This window comes from Hylaeus volcanicus, chromosome 7 (genome assembly GCF_026283585.1).
Source record: "Hylaeus volcanicus isolate JK05 chromosome 7, UHH_iyHylVolc1.0_haploid, whole genome shotgun sequence".
Taxonomy (NCBI): Eukaryota; Metazoa; Arthropoda; class Insecta; order Hymenoptera; family Colletidae; genus Hylaeus; species Hylaeus volcanicus.
In genome coordinates this window covers 19749587-19766987 of record NC_071982.1, presented here as the reverse complement: position 1 = coordinate 19766987, position 17401 = coordinate 19749587, and the positions used below count along the sequence as shown (strand labels likewise).

Below are 17401 nucleotides of genomic sequence, written 5' to 3'. Positions count from 1 at the left end.
TTCCCTTCGTTTCCTGCCACATTTCCATTTAATTTCCCTTCAGATCCTGGCAACATTTCCCGTTAATTTTTCTCCATTTCATGGTACATTTCCCTTTAATTTCCCTTCCATCCCTGGTACAATATTTCCGCTTTCCATGTGATCCTGATCGACAAGGTAAGTTGACCTCTTCAGATATCATGGTTCTTTCTCCTGATACCAACAGGTATCAGGAGTTCATTTCCCTCCATTACCTTACACATTTCCCTTTAATATTCCTCCATTCCCTGGTATATTTCCCTTTGCTTCCTGGTACATTTCCCTATAATTTCGCCTCGTATCTGTGATATTTCCTGGTTTAACAATGTTCCAACTGCTCCGCTCAAAACTTTAACAATGTTGCAAATCGCTTGGCTCGGCTCGGCTTGCAAAAGTCGAGTCGATTTTTCGGATTTTGTCACATTTTGCCGAACTTCTGGGTTGCTACTTTGTTGTACTTCTGAGCGTTGCAACTTTGTTGGAATTTTGAGCGGTGCAATTTCTAAAATTTGCTACATGGTTGCAGATCGCCCACCGCATAATTCAACAATGCCGCAATACAACAATGTTGCAAATCGTTCTCCCGGAGCATCAACAATGTTGCAAACCGCTTCTCTCGAAACTTCGACAATGTTGCAAATCCCCCCCGCTCAAAATTGTGATGGGAAATGTCGGATTTTTACTCCTGGTAATAGGAGAACATGATATGCGAGGAGGTGGCACGAGGAATTTAAGGCACGTATCAAATTCTGGCCAAATCTTACTCCTGGTATCAGGAGCACATGATATGCGAGGAGGTGGCACGAGGAATATCTGGCCAGAATTAGATGTGTTCCTGATATCAAAATGTTAAATCGTGTTAGGAGGTGTTTAAATGAGAACGAAAATTTAATTGCCATCTAGAAGGCACGAGTGTGCCCCTACTAGATAGCAACCGACGTTGGCAAGTTTGTACGCCCAATTGCTCTATCGTAGGAGCACAAATGCCCCTGGTATGCGGCAACCGATATTAGCCTGCTTGTCGCTTCGGTTGTCATCTCGTAGGCGCTGAGGTGCTCCTGTTATGCGGCCACCGTTAGTAGCATGTTTGTCAGTTCGGTTGTCATCTTAAAGGCGCACATATTCGATTGCACAACGTCTATGTTGGATAAAACGATACTTGAAAAACTGATTGCATTTGTAATTGTATTAATTACTACTTTCTTCTTTATTAAAAATCATAATCGAATAATACGTTAAGAATTTTATTATAGAAAATATATCTTTATTAATACTTTCTGTATTTGAGTTTTGTTTTGACTAGTACAGTTGGGGAAAGAACCATATTGTGTACCGTGGCGTGATGTAAATAGTCGTTATACTTGTCGCACGTTGGTGCGTTCTCTCTCGCGCTCACGCAAATATGTCTACTCTAGTCGCACAAAATATTCATAATTGATTTCTATCAACTTACTTTCAATAGAATAACTATTCTTTAATGTAAATCTGTAAATAAGTTTCGTGGCTCTGTTTTCGATCAAATACTTTCACAGATTATTGATTATGTTCAATAATTATTAATGTGTATATTAAATTGCTAATAAAGAGTTTAAAACGAACTTACCGTGTCACTATTGCCTTTAATTCATTTTCCGACTCCTTATTTTAATTCTAATGACAAGTTACCGATGATATCGTTAAAATTAACTTTACAACAAGCAAACATTGATATATTAGAAAGACCATTTATTTATTTATCATAACTCATTCTCTCGCAATAATATTCGTCTGTACCAGCATCGTGTTACAGGTAAAGACCGGCAATAACGATGGTGAAGTGCCGAGAATAAAAATACAGACGATGGTAAAAATAATAAAATTAGTATGCCGTTACACTGATTGCATCGATAAGTAATAATAAAAATACACAATTAGCATACTCATTTTGTTCTTTGTTCGCGTGCAAAGAACGATAATCGTGATATATGTATGATAGTAACAACTGATAATTGGTTTGGCTTTGTTAAAAACTATTAAAAAACAGTAACAACAACGACGAGAACCGCGATCAACGGATTTTCATCGCACACGACTCGTCGCAAGCGCGTAGCATTTGCTCGTCGAAACACAATCAACGAGCGCTACGCGTTCTTATAGCAATTCAATTTTTTATTTACAATTTCCATTCGATATCTCTTCCACGGTGACATTGATTATCCTCTATACTTCTTCATACAATGGAGAAATACAAAAATGTATCAATGCGATAAAAAACACGCTCGCGTGATTAAATGCACTCGTCCCACGCGGCCGAATTATTATCTTCAGACGAAGAACTATGCTCTGTTTTACGCGAATTGAATTTTTTTAACTGAAAATATTGGTCGCCTTGCATAAATGAAACATTACAATTTTGTTTTTCATCATTTGCAATTCAATTCACTTCTAAAAGATAACGCGAGTTGAAACGCTGAGGTATAAGAAGATATTTTTCCTCGATTTATTTTCACAAGACTACCCATGATTTTTAATGAACAATCTCTCCAGCTCATACGGCAGCATTGTAATATAATTAATAAAATTGAATTCTATATCATGATCATTGTCTGTGCGATAAGCAGGACCGTTCCTTCGCGCCGAACAACCTAACAGCTAGCTTTCTAAAAATGCATTGGCACTTTCTCGTTTAAAAAGACCCCTCGATCGCTGGACCCACGGGTCGAAACGACACGCGGCACGATTACAGGTGAAAAAATATGGATATCTCTGAACAGCACGCGAAATCGCCGATCTACCACGAGTCGTCCCGACGCGCATCGCTCTATCGTTTAACCATCTCGGTGCTAAGAACATTTCGTTGAACACGCTTGCTGAACTCTGGTAACGTGTCCCAAAGTTCACCTTGATATTAACTGAATCTCTAAGTCTTACTTTTGAGTAAAGTAATCCAACTAGCTTCTTCGATGGTTCAAAGTCTGACAAACTTTGCATTCTGCTTCTGCTAAAACTATATATATATATATATATGTTAAACAGAATTAAGGAAATTTTTACTGTTACAAGATTTTCAAATCGATATTGGTACAAATTATGTATCAAGCGGTATATAAATTTTACTGATGAATGTTATCTGAATCCTGAAGAACCCGTTTCAGTTAATATCAACAATAATGAACCATGTCATGAAGGCCTCCTAAGGTTTACATTGATAGACTTAATCGCTAATTACAGAATACAGCACCGAAAGGGTTAAATTCTCGCAATCTACACCGATCCGGATATTGCATTGTCTACTCTAATCCCTATCGAATCAGCGACGAACCGTTGTGTTGCTTCGCATCGAACGCTATTGCTTAGACGAGATTCCGATCCAGCAGAGACCCGAAGAGGTCTGGCTGTACTTGCAGCAGTCCGCTGGTCGACAAGGTCGGGTCATAGTCGAAGTTCTCGAAAGACATCGTTGTCGAAGAGGGCGAGGCGAGTGATCCCCCTTCGTTGATGAATGTTCCAGGTAGTAGGTGTTTCTTCACGTCTGGGCTGAGCTCATAGGACGCGGTGGATCCACCTGAACGGGGACATTGAGGCACCATTTGGTTCTCCAGGTTCACAGAAAGTGGCGAAGTCAGACCCTTTGGAAGCGACGTGGGAACGTTGCGCGACTCCATCAGGTTCTCCTGAAAAAAGCAATAGCTACTATGGTTAGCAAGTAATGGGAATATTGGGATCTACTTAGTTATCCCTCTTTCCGGACCTCAACCCTCCAGAACTTGCATTGGCATAGTTCTAATTGTCCAGTAAAAATATTTAATATTCATTTATTGAAACGACTGTTTGCAGCTAACTCTGTACCTTCGGATGCTGCGTTTCGTGTGAAAGACTAGGAAGATGGGAGACATTTGTAAATGCAAATAATATTAATTCAAACTGCGTTATATTCTTCTAGTATACATAGAAATAAACTACGTTTACCCACTCGAGGGATGAAATCGATCCTAATCAGGCTTTAGTTAATCGAATTTACTACAGAATTATCATCAATGATAGTGTCTGGTATACTGGGAAAAGATTTATAACCCGAGGATCGTAACTATCTCTAAGAAAAAAAGATACACGCTACTAGTTTATTTGAACGAATAATACAAAAAACTTTACTTTCTTGGTTTCGTGATATTTACGACTAGGAATAAAAGCTAATCGATACGATATCTATCGATGTAATCGCATCATAACCTATAAAGTATAAAAAAAACTGAACCGTTTCGATCCGATCGCTCATTTTATCATCGAAAATTCTTTTGCAACCGCGAAAGCGCATTTTGCTTCGGGTATCAGTTAACTTTATTTCAGTTAATGTTCGAGTTAACATCGCAAACAATTTTCGAAACTTAATCTCTTGATCTCGAGCGATGAGACTCGATGGAATGCGAACAACGGAGCAGGAGGGATGAGAAAGGAGGAAACGAAACGCAGCAGTTTAGATGATTCGATGTTCAATGTTCAATGTATTTTTTTTTTTCTTTTCTTCTGACAATCTTCAGTCAACAATTCCATATACTTTGCAAGTAGAATACATAACGTGACTTTAAGGAGCGGACACGGTCGAACGTACTACGATACTCGCCCACGGACGCTCGTGTTCCCTGAAAACTCTCGATTCTTGATCATTCTCCGTGTCGAATCGCAACGGGCGATCATACTTGGACTACCCGTAATAGTTTCACAATCGGTACACCTAGAAACATCGGTAAGAATCTGGTCTGCTTGAAATATACAAAGCTGTGCCTTCTCGAGATCCAACGACCACTTCGCGTGTGTTCCATCGCGCATTCCCTCGCGTGAGTCACCACGAAGAAACCCCCTCGTCCCCAACAGGACGCAACGCCTTCTCGTAAACCTCCATCGACTCTACACGGAGCGCATAAATCGACTGCAACCCTCACGACGCGACTCGATGAAGCTCTCCGTGCTTTGTACAATTAACACATTTTAAAAAAAAAAAAAAAAAGAAAACAAAATAAGAAGACGAATATCTGCTCGAAGTTTACAATCGATGCCACCTCGACTTCGGGGATCTACGGATCGGTGAGAAAAGTATAATACATCTATATCTTCCTCTTTCGGATCTCGTACGCTGAACGCGCTCGCGCGATCTACGGAATTAGCCAACCAACAATACGTTTCTGGACAGTATAGAAGACAATTGGAGTAAACTCGAGAGTGAACCGCACGCGTTCACGTGCTCGCGATGCTCCTGGAGGGTTTCGGTTTCGCGAAGCAAACGTATCCCGCACTCACGTCGCAGCCGGACACCAGGAGATTCATTAGCACGCTGTTGCAGCTCGCAGTAGCCTGACGCAGAGAGTTTCGACTCGCGTCCTCGCCCCCGCCCTCGCTTCCGCCGCCACCGTCACCGCCACCGCCGCTATCCCCTTCCCCCTCGTCGACGACCTCTAACTCGGCCAACATCCGATTATTGCTCTGTCCGTGATTGCTCATAGCGTTCCCGAACGACTCGACCGGGTAACCATTGTTCCGTTGAATCGATTGCTGGGACACGAGACGACGCAGCAGCTGGCTGCTGCCACCGATACTTGTCGATTTCCTCGTGGACGATTGTTGTTTGCCGTGCAAGTGATCCTCCAAAATCAGGGGATCGATCTTCGTCGACTCGTCACACTTGATGCGCTTGTTCTCGCGCACTGTGTCCATCGAGACAGTGTGTATGCGCTTGGTGGGTCTGTCCAGCTTGGAGGGCCAGTGGCTGGTGTCTAGGCTCGTATCTGAAGAGGACGATAACGATCAATAAGGTTTGTATATAGCCTTGAACCAACGTTCTCGCGTTTAACGTCAAAATTAAGACGCGTCGCTTTGATATACCGTGAATTAGAAATAATTATGTATATGTAAGTGCATGATGTACTAGTCCGTTACGTGAGCGAGAACGTGGGTTTGGATAGAGACTAGACCCCTCCCCCCACGAGACTCACTTTTTCTGGGAATTTGGCCAAGAACTTGAACTGGATTGACCAGCCCGCCTCCATGGTCGCTGAACTTTTTGGAGACGACCTGGTGGTCTGTCTTTAACAGTTGCGCTAAACTCGAGTCGGACGGTCGCTGGTCTTTCTCGTCTATAATCCTGAGGAAGCAGAGAAACAGGTTAATAGCTGGGAGCGTTTAGACAGGACCTAAGGTGTACGTGGTACGCAAAATACGTAGAGTAAAGATAACGATATTAAGAAAAATATACAACGTAAGACAAGTACACGATTATACTAATAAAAATGAGACATAACGATGGTGAACTCGTACCATTTAGAGCAATTTTTGTCTGTGGTATGCGGTGGACTCCACATCACCATGTCGTCGCTGATGAGCAGGTCCAGTGCCTCGTCCTGGTCCGACATTGGGATGTACGGGGCTCTCAACGCTAACTCGTCGTCTGCGATGCTGTCGCTGAGACCCAACATTAACATTTCATCCTCTGACAGCCCCTCAGCCCCGCTGCCACCCGTTGGGCTGCCTAGCGAATCTATACTTCGTTCAGGGCTCTGCAACAGAATTATACAATTAGGCAGGTACTTAGAGAATGCCACGTTTGTAGATAGAGAGAATCATCTAGTATCGATTGAAAAGATACTTGATAGAAGGAATATAGCGAGGCACTTGAGGCTACCTTTAAAAATACAAATCATCTCACATGCGATGCTCCTTGACGCGCGCAAGCATTTCAAGCGTTGCTCAGCGTCCGAAAGACCTACATACGTCTTCATCCTTAAGAAGACATTCAACCTCGCCACGAGCTATACTCTTTCCGTCAACTCTACAAGCTAAGTAACGCCAAACGGTCGACTTACTTGACGGTATTTAGCGAAGGAAGGCGAAACAGAGCTGGGGTCGATGCTGCAAGGACTTCCCGGCGAATCCCCGTACATGAAGGGATCGCTGTCGGCCAGCGACTCCCCCAGGCTCTTGTCCCTCGAGCTGTCGCCCAAATCGGCGTCCTTCAGAGGGTCACCGAAATCCGTGGAGCGCAATTCCGACGGCAGAGCGCTACCAGGGCTCAACAGGGGACAATAATTCTCGTTGCTGAGAATAAACTCGTCCAGCATGTCGGTGAGGAACGGCGTGTCCTCCAGGGGGACGCAGACGTCGCCAGGTGTCGGCGCGAGATGCGTCAAGTCCTCTGGTTCGTCCTTCAACACTGTAACAAAGCGTCGTTGAGAAATTCGATCGAGCTACGAGCAGAGACCGGTTTACTTCCGGGGCGATAAATAACGCGTGTCAGTCTCCCGCGCTTGCAACCGCGGCCTGTCGAGATTTATTACTGATCATGTCTGACACGAGTGCTCCTCTCCCCTGCCCCAACCCCCTGGTACCGTGCCCCTTGTTGCTGTTATCGTCGTTGCAACATTCACTAGAGCTGATTAACGAAACTTGGCTTGATTGAACAGTTGGCGAGAAGGAAGGTGCGACGGAGGTTTCGCGGAGTGTGGAAGCATTGTGTTTGTGGATCATAGGGTCACGAGTTTCTCGAATTAAAAAGTATTAAAATAAAGAAAGGAAACCGTTCTCCGAAGCAATCAAATGCTTAGAAGTCAACGCTTTGCACCCCAGATGACCTTGCTTTAGTATATTAGTAGCTTTAGTATAGGATCCCTACGTTTTAAAGGTATCGTGGCTCCAGCTGTAGGAGCCTTTGGAGTGCAAAGGGTGAAACAATGAGACTCGGGAGAGAAAGATACCCACTCGTAAGGCCAGGGTGATCTTCGCTGAAAGTCAAGAAACCCTTGTTCATGTCCTCGGTACGAGGCGCGAAGGTGCTCGCTGTTGTGGTCTGCGGCGGTGGTCGGCAAGCGGTGATCTGTTCTTGTTGTTGTTGCTGTTGCTGCGCAGATATGGGGGCAAACAGGTGTCTGGTGACCGCCTGCGGCCTGTCTCGACGAACCGTGGCCTCTGGATCGTATTCCACCGCGGGCTTGCCCTAAAAACACGACAGAATCGTTCCAGTAAACAGTTGGACTCTCGGTTGGTGGTGATTTAAGCTTCCAGGTGTTAGACTAGGGGTCACAGGTGGCACCAGTGATCAGTGAGGAGGCTAGGAAGCTTGCACCCAGAGGGTTCGGTGCGTATCAACAATGTCGGAGGCAAGATATTGAGGGTTCCCACAATCAGTCAACTCTATGGTTGGTACCACCTCGCTCTTACAGGTGCAAGCCATGTCCTAAACACTCGTTTCTAATACCTACAACGTATCAAGTAACACCCTGACCACTGAAGAAGTTAGAAAGCTCACACCCAGAAGCCTCGATTAGTATCGGCAAAGCTTAACCTCGAGAGGCCACCTCCACAGAGTGCAGAAGGAAGTAACCTACCTGGAAGATAAACGGAAGACGCGCAGGCGTTTGCCGCTTTCGTTTCGGCTCCTCGTTTTCCTTGAGGGACTCCTCGAGCGAGTCCTTGAGAGCTTGCACACCGACGAAGGATTTGTCTGTGCCGTGGACCGGTCTCGGGAAGGTGTTATCCTTCCGCGAGCCGTCCTGAAGCCGACCCGGCTCCTTTTCGGCCTTCTGGCCCGCCAAGCGAAACGTGGATGTCGTCACGGCCAAGGGTTTCGCTCGCTTGAACGGAGGGCTGCTCGACTCCTCTTCCGCGCGCGTCGAAGCGTATTCCTTGTCTACCGGGTCTTCGATGACCTCTTCGAGGTCGGTCTCCACCTGCACCTGGAGTTGCAGCTTCGTAAGCGGAACAGTCTCGCTGGGAGAGACCAGCTTCTCGGGCTTCACGAGGCTCTGCTGCTCGGTGTCACGTGCTGCGAGCTGACGCGCGCTGTACACTTCATCCTCGTGCTCCACGCCGCTGCAATCAGAAATCCTACCTGGTGCAAACCAACTGGTGACGCGTCGCGAGATAACGGGCCGAGGTATCAAGGCCTCCGCTACCGGTAGCACGTGGGGCGCGAGTGAGAGTTTTTAGAGCGTCGAAAGTAAAGGCGTAGTTCGCGGTTCGATCGACCAAGGTGAGATGTAGAACCGAGACGGAGCTTGAGGTTTAATATTGAGAAGGATTTGGGGGAATCTAAGAGCCCTGTTAATGTTCCTGAATTTGAAAATAAAAGTGGAGCGCACGAGTTGAATAGATTATCGACAGAGAGAGGTTGGTAGATTCAGAGTGCGATCGAGTCGAAGCTTGGCGAGATATACACAGCCCATAAATCGAGAATAAAAATTGTATGGATGGAGATCAAGAAGGAACTCCAGACTTATTATTATTCTCAATTTGTGGGGTCGATGTTTGAAAAACTAATATACACGTCGAATCGAGTAACCTCCTACTTTTCGAAGTCGGTTAAAAATTGTACGAATGGAGATAGAGAAAGGAACTCGAGACTCGTCCAAACATCGCCCAGCTTTAGTTTCCTCTAGAATCTCTAGATCAATAATCCTCTCGTTCGATTTAAACACTTCGCGCCACTAAAAACTCGACACCAAAATCATCTTCCCAACGACCACCTGTATCTATCCCAACAACCACCTGTATAAATCGGCCTTTTATCCGTGTTTACGAATCGTGGATCCTCGATCGAGCGACGACGGGCGCGTTAAATCGTCGAAAGAGGTGGGATCTCGATTAGATAGCGCGGACTCGGTCGCGCGATGCGAGATCGTGGGAGCCGCGATCGCGCGAGCACGTGCAACGTACGAAACGATACTGGCGTCGGTGGCGATCTCGGAGCGCGAATCGGCGAGCATCTTCCACGGCCTAGTTCAGCGGTTGGTACGGGCGCACTGGTCGCTGCTCCCCCCGTGCAATCGGTTCCGTTCGGGTCCTGACCCTCGTACGAGACACCGAACCACATGGCCGCGGCTTCTAGCTGGCCAGTTCCTCTTACGTAACGATTACGTTTCAGCGTCGCGAATCTCGTCCGAGATTCGCGACGCGAACGGATAGTCGATCGCTCGGGGAACCAGGCACGCGAGAATTGGTGGATCAAGAACTATGGATCGGACGGCTGCATAAAAAGAATATTAGTAGAGTCGGTAGTTCGTTTATCTGGACCGGCGACGGTACTTGGCCGCGACACTACTTGGTTGTTTCGACACTTTCGCGAGGTCTTGTTTTATCTGAATTTGGCTCAGGCAACGTGTCGCTTATGGGAGAACTCGCTTATTCGTCAACTCCACTCGTATCAACTATCCAGAGCCTGGTTGACCCTGGATCGATTGGGATAAAGCGAGTTCCACGGTATGTGGAAATTGCTTTAAAATATTTTGCATAGGTAAAGTTTCAAGAAACCGAACTCTCGAGAAAGGAGTTTGCGAATTTTTCTGGGGCAAACGGAGAATTTCCTGAGGAACGTTCCTTAATGAATGCGTTGCGATTTTAGTATTTAGAAGTACGTTAAATTAAGAAAGTTGCGTTGTAGTATTTTTCACGTCAATATTCCGTCCGCGGCGAGCGCTCTATCTCAAAGCTGGGTTATCTGAAATTCAAAGCACAAGTACGCTTGAATAATATATTAAATTATCTATAATGCTATCGGGAGCTTTTTTTTTCTCTTATTTTAATTTGGACAATTATTAGGGGTAGATTTGAATCGTTGCAAAATCATTTTTCCGAAGATACAGCTCGATAGCGGTTAGATAATTTAATGTATTATTAAAATGATAGCCTGATAACCCAAGTAACGTTTATAATGTAGAACTCATTAATGGAGCGTTCTGAATACAAATTTAGAATAATGAATAAGTCTCGATGTGTGAATAAATAAAAATTGTTCTTGAATCTGGTGAAAATGATTCTTAAATAGTCGACCACAGTTATTGTCCATTACTCGTCAAACAGAGATTAGGATTTGAATTGTACAACGAAATGTTTCACAATGAACGGGTAAGGCTCGAATAAATTACTGTATGCTAGTCTTATTTAAATAAAAAAATAATAATACAATCTACACACTCGTCGAGGACCACCTAATTACCAATTACCAAACAAAATAAAATATTAAACGTTCCTGTTAAATATTTTCAAGAACAACGAAACAAATCTATAAGATTTTTTATTCTTTATTTAACACGGGCGAGTTCTCGCACGCAGTCCTTGATACTGACACGCGTTTAATTCACCACGCTAATGAGACCCTGCGAAGGTCTTCTTTCGCATCGACCTAATTAGAGGAGATAATTAATTAAGTAGCCTGTTTCGCTGCGCTATCATGCGCGAACAGTACAACTTCATTTGGCCTGATCTGTCAGAAAACAACCAAGTTCCCACGGGCGCATTGTGGATAATTTTAATCGCGCAACGCGAGTCAATTTTCGAACCGTCGAATAAAGTTGAATGTATCCGCGCGAATCGTTGAATCCTCGAGTCTATTGCGCCATACATTGACTTTGCTGCGTGTTGGTTTAAAAAAAAAAATCAATTTTACATTAACATTTCCTACGTATCGGGTGCTCCGTTTGAAAAGAAAATCATTATACCAGAATTAATCGTGGCGAGTTTATGACTATTGATGAACTCCGTAATCGTTATTCGTGCGTCTAGGGACGTGTTAACGAACGTGTCTGTTACGGATTTTCTTCGAAGTTACTTCGATTGGCCGTTATACTTTCGTCCTGAAAATTGCTCGATTTTGTAATCTTATTTTTAAGTGTAGGGATACCTAGGTAGAAATTGGAAACGTGATCGAAATTCAACGCATCTTCGGGAGATATTTTCGATTCCATAAATAACATTCTGTCTGCTACTTTTATCACCTCGAGAAAAAGAGACAAAATTCGACCTCGATATATAATTTCATGCGAATCGTTTATCCGAAACAAAGAGGCCTCGTCGCGTAGGTCTAACACTATCTATTTTATCTATAATATATTTAAATATCAGGTCGCGGGGTCAAATGCGTGCTGAGATATCATGCACACGGTATAGCAATGTGTTGTCCCGAGAGAAAATAGTCCAAAGCTTCAAGACTCGATTCTGAAATGAATCCAGGTTTCAAAACGATCCCTCTATCGGATCCCAATCCTCGCCAAGAAAATAAACTAAATTTTTTCAACAGAAATAAAAGGGAGATTTCCCGAATATTTAAAAAAAAAAAAAAATGATATAGCAACCATGGCGAAAAGAGTTTAGAAGCGCACTGCGGCTTTCTCGACGCATGGTGCGAGATAGGTTATCGCGAAGGTTAAGGTTGCTCCCATTGCGTTCGTGCTCGTGCAAGTCGGGCGGAAAGAAACGACGTATAATCGGCGCGGTATGAAAATGACCAGCCAAGGATTTTCACCGACGAAGGAAGGAGATCCGCTCGTTTAACGAGATAGTCTCGAGAGAACGCGTCGTGGAAACGAGAGATACGTGTTGATAATAAAGTTCGCGGAGTTTATGGTTTCCCGGGGTTAAGCCGCGTTATTATTTGCGCAACGTGTCGTTCGAGCACGCACTCGAGGCTCTCGAGTGCGCGCTTTCTTTGAAGTGTGACGCTTTTCGAGCAGATACGAGCAGAATTTTATTGGGAGCGATTCGATGGCGGATAAAAAGCTCCGTGTGTCAATTTACTGCGATAACCTCGTCGTTCGATGCGAAACCTGAATTGATTTTGCAGTGTTCAGTGGAGATAACTGATCGAAGATTTTATTCGGCGGTGGATAGTCGGATGAGAATTTTCTTCATCTCTGCTTGGAGAAGTATTCTTTTATTTCATTTTTTAGAAAGGGAATATTCATACGAAGAATTCCGTGATAAAGCGATCGTTGTCAATTTGAATGAAAATTGAAATTTTAGCGGTATGTGGTGGAGCTTGTACCGAGGTTAATAAAGAACGATCTGTAAATGCGATGAATGTCCGTCCCACTCGTTCGCAATCATATCTATCCTTATCATTGTACAACCAAGTTTTCTTTATGCGCGCTTCTTTGCCCTACATATCCTCCCGCTATTATCATTCCCTTCCTTCGAAGATTGAGCGTTCTTGCCTCCTACTTTACATTCAGAAGTGCCATCGAACTCTTTGGTCATCTACTCGTCGCCTAGCTCTCCTTGAAAATAGGGAAACAAACTTGGTAAACCTAACTAAATGAAAACCTAATTATTAGCCAAATAAGCAGGCAAAAATTGACGAATGAATCCCTCAAATACCTGCGCCGCAAGTTGCAAATAAATCTAAAGAAATCACCATCGCTGTCTATTTATTTACACCCTTGCAATCTTTACAATCTTTTTATACCGATTGGTAGACATGTACGTTTCGGTTTCAGGGCCACACGATCTCGCAGGTAAGCAAGCAACCTTTGGACAAGCCTCGCTTTCACGCACCGATCTAGTAACTGTCTATTATAATATACTCTCCAACAAATGCGCAATAAGTGCGTTATCCCACTGATAACAGCATCGATAATGACAACAACAACAACGATAGTAAACACATCATAAATTACACTTTTGTAAACAGAACGATTAATGATCCTACAAAACACACGGTGACTTAGAAAACTATTTCATACATAAAGATAAAGAATTTATGAAGAACCTTTACCAGTGAAACATTACTTTCCTAGTGAATTCGGCGCACTATTTGTAAATTAATAATGTGCAAGATGGAAGTATGGATCGGTGGAAGGTAACAAAAGAAGAAACATACGGAAACAATCGCTGTTCAGGTGTAGGTCCTACGAGTCTGTCGATGCAGCCCTGCTCTTCGTGTCCCCGCTTATACTATAGCGCGACTCGAGCTCTAACTGACTTTAACCAGTCGCAACGGCTCGGTAATTGTCGCAAATTGACCAGCGGGACCCCAAATGCTCGTGGCGGACAGCATGAGCGCGTGGTCGTGTGGAAATCACGCACGAGAACTTCGAATATGTGAGCGTTGGTCGCTTTCGTTCGTAGAAAGCACGTTAAAATTCCTCTTGCACGCATACCTCGTACGATCCGCACACTATAAGCATTGGTTCATCGAAAATGGGACCACGGGTTTGGAAAGAGAGTTTAGCAGATCTTCTTCCTCTATTATGGAAGATAAGATTCTAAGATTCTTCTTAGGCGTTAGGAAAAGGAGGGAAGTTGAGAACAGTCCACCTGTTTCTAACTTTTTCCTTAAATGATCCCTTCTAATTAGCCTCTGTCAAATTCTACGTTCGTTCGTCTCTATTTTGCTCTTAGGCGTTAGCAAACCTCTTCGACCCCTGCGAAAAAGATTCGCAAAGCTTCCTTCCTTTCTTCGTCTATTTCTAATCTTTGCTTCTAAATTATTCCTTCTAATTGGTCGCCCTTGAATTTTTATATTCTTCAACTTTCCTTTCTCCTCCCGTTTTTAGTATTTCTTTCTAAATCGTCGCTTTTAATTACCCTCCCTTGAATTTTTCTATCCTTCGACTTTCCTTTCTCCGCCTATTTCCAACTTTTCTTTCAAACGATCCCTTCTGATTAGCCTCCGTTAAATTTTTGGTCGGCTTGCATAACGGAGCAACCGCGATAAAAAAAAAACGCGGCGTTCAAGTGGGGGTTTATTTTTAGTCGCCCAACTAAAGGTTGTCTTGGAGTGTTTCGTGTTTGGCGAGCGAAATGAATCGAGCCAGTGAACAAGCGAATAATAAGTTGCAACAAGTCGTAAACGCTGGCGAGTGCCTTAAACTTCCACCAGTGTGCAACCGGTTGCATAAGACTTGTCTTCGCGCTCGTAACATTGAAATCGTCGAGGACACGTGCATTTCTTGGACTTGAAGAAATCTTGAATGCCAGCTTCGAACACAGTATTCGTGGCCGTTGATTTAGACGTTTGTATTAGAAATGATACGTTTCGAATGGAAATAAAGGAGAAAGTTCGGTACGAACTTTTTAAATCTCGATCCCTGGAATATAAATAATTATGAAACTAAAACTGGGAGGAAATTGTAGCATGGACCTTTTAAGATTCCTTTGGTGGTTTCCAGAAGATCTCGAATCCCTCGAATAAAAATGGAAACATCGATATTGGCAACGTATGACATTGCTCTTTTCTATAGCTACGATTATGACTAACGGAGCTTTAATACTGGCTCGATAGCCTAAGGTAACAGGTAATACAGGACGACCTCGACAAATCAGAGACAGTTATAGATAATCAGATATATAGACACCAAAGAATAAAAACTTCGATCGATACCATCTCGTCGATATTTATGTATCTCCTTTGAAATACCCTAGAGAAATAATTTACGGTCCACCCTCGAAACTGTTACGATTTCCTACCTCTCCGAGAAATATTCCCTAGTAAATCAATCCACGTGCCGTGCCGTCCAACAAACTGACAAAGACGTTCGACTATTCCTCTCTCCAGATGGTCCAAAGCGTCACGTGATTTTTGAACGATGCTTGGGAACGAATTCGAAGCAAGCTTCGACACTGGCATTTCGAAAACGAGAATAAGCGACGTTGCGTGAAAATTCACGGATGGGAGAAACGCGTGGTGATGACCGATCCAGAGCGAAAGAGCGAAACGTACGAGCAACTGGGAAAGATCGAGAGAGATGGGAATAAGGTTAAGTTAGGTGCAAGTTAAATATGCGGCCGGTATCGTTAAAAATAGAGTGACGGCCGACCGCCGGGTTACTTGGTGCAATCGAGCACGTGGGACCAGTCCCCTCTTCAGCGTCGTACCATCGACCGCGTCCTCTTATCCGTCAACTATCATCCCCCTGCAAAATATTTTCCGCCCACGCAAACCAACTCGGGCCCTTCCGTCATCATCTCCCTCTATCTCGCTCGCTATCTACCTATTTACAGACGGATTCGAAGGGAGATGTAAAAATATTTCGTGATCGAGTCATGGAGCCCGATGTAAAGGTTCACGAGGAAATGCGTGTCTCTATCGACTTTTGGGGATTGGTATAGTGAGAGATTCGGGTTCGAGGAGTGCACCTTGGAAATTTCGTATCGATAGGTTTGAAATTGATGGAGATGGACGAGTTTGAGCGAAACAAGGTCGCGCGCTAGAACGATAGCCAACGTGCCAAGGCTTCGAGCACGTTTTATTCCGATGCAGGGCTTTCTGATTTGGACTTGTAGTGCGTGATCGGGAAGTTTGAAGAATCCTGAAGTTAAAATTGCAGGGACGAGTGGAGTAATTAAAATTCATCCTTAAAACGTGGAGTTTATATATATGGCTAAAAAGAAATCAATTCTTTTTGACCCGTTTAACCTGTTTTAGTCTTCCTCTCAGGAACAACAGTTTTCAAAAGGAGTAACCTCAGATTCTGGCTGAAATTATATATTATCAAAATATATAATACCGAGTATTGTATTTTTTAAAGAGGAACGACAAATTGTGATTAAATTTCTAATGGTTACTATTATCCGTTGTTAAAACCTGAAGTTTATATATGTAAAAAGAAATAAATTTTTCTAAACCACTTAAGGATGTTTCACTCTTCCCTCCCAGAAACAAGTTTCCAAAAATAATACTTCGTATTCCGTTTGAAATTTCATATACTCGAAACAACTATCACCGACCATTTTATTTTTAATTTACAAGAAATCGGAACTTCTAAAAGACAACCCTTTAATAAACCCTATGCAGGGGATTTCCCAACGAGAACACACGCGCAATAAAATAAACTATTTCCCGACGCTTTAAAATGCACCCAGCCATCGCACGAAAGGAAAAACTCAAAACTCTGCATTAATTCCCTCGAAAGCCTTCACATAAAAGCACCCCGGCCCTCAATAAGAGGTTCTATCTCCGATCCACCTATCCTACCCTAGCCTGCATCTTCCATCTTCCTCGTGGCAAAGAGAAGCAGCAAAGAGAGCAGCAACGAGAGAGCTCTGGCAACGAATTTGGCACGAATCCTCGCCGACACGCGTTCTCTTTCGCGGCCTTTGCCTCGTTCGCGGCACCGAGAGCCCTGAGAAGATTATGTCGCCTCTTTGGCATCGAGCGCCGTTCCGACGGTTACCAAAACAACCCGAACAATCGGGGATAAAGCGTGCAGCGAACGAGTAGCCACTGGCTTCTCGGTTCGGACTGCACTCGCGCGCGTATTTCCAACGCTCGCCGCCGCGAGGAAACGGCACGCACTTCCGTGTATCTACGCGAAAATAACATTCGCTCACTCGATAAACTTCACACGCGAGACGAGACCCTGGCTGCGATCGGACCCGGCCGTTTTCCAAATATTATTTCGGACAACGCCCAGCGGCTCGGTGAGACTCTTGCGCGGCGTTGTCGTGGATAAAATCGCCTGGTGGCGAGGTGAATATCTCTGGGGATGTTTGTCAGGCGTGTGCGGTTGTTCAAAGATTGGGAAAAGGTAGGAATAGGCTTTGGGAAGATTAGAGCTGAATTCGGGGGGTTGGAAATAGAAGACTTGAGGAATGAAAGGGGGTTGGTTTATACAAAGTAAGGGGACGGTTTGATTTTTGGTAGAGG

General features: G+C 44.0%; 1 protein-coding gene across 2 annotated transcripts in view; it reads right to left on the bottom strand.

The window, feature by feature from the left end:
* Positions 1–1728: 1728 nt before the first annotated feature.
* LOC128879565 (hypoxia-inducible factor 3-alpha) overlaps positions 1729–17401 on the bottom strand; it is a 44339-nt gene continuing 28666 nt past the window's right edge. For both annotated transcript variants that reach the window (XM_054128846.1, XM_054128845.1), the window contains exons 8-14: positions 8370–8853; positions 7744–7978; positions 6852–7198; positions 6307–6545; positions 5985–6133; positions 5293–5777; positions 1729–3671 (exon numbers count right to left, since the gene is read on the bottom strand). In XM_054128846.1, the coding sequence (XP_053984821.1) occupies positions 3351–3671; positions 5293–5777; positions 5985–6133; positions 6307–6545; positions 6852–7198; positions 7744–7978; positions 8370–8853 (2260 nt within the window). In that variant the 3' untranslated portion in view covers positions 1729–3350. The remainder of the gene's footprint in view (positions 3672–5292; positions 5778–5984; positions 6134–6306; positions 6546–6851; positions 7199–7743; positions 7979–8369; positions 8854–17401) is intronic.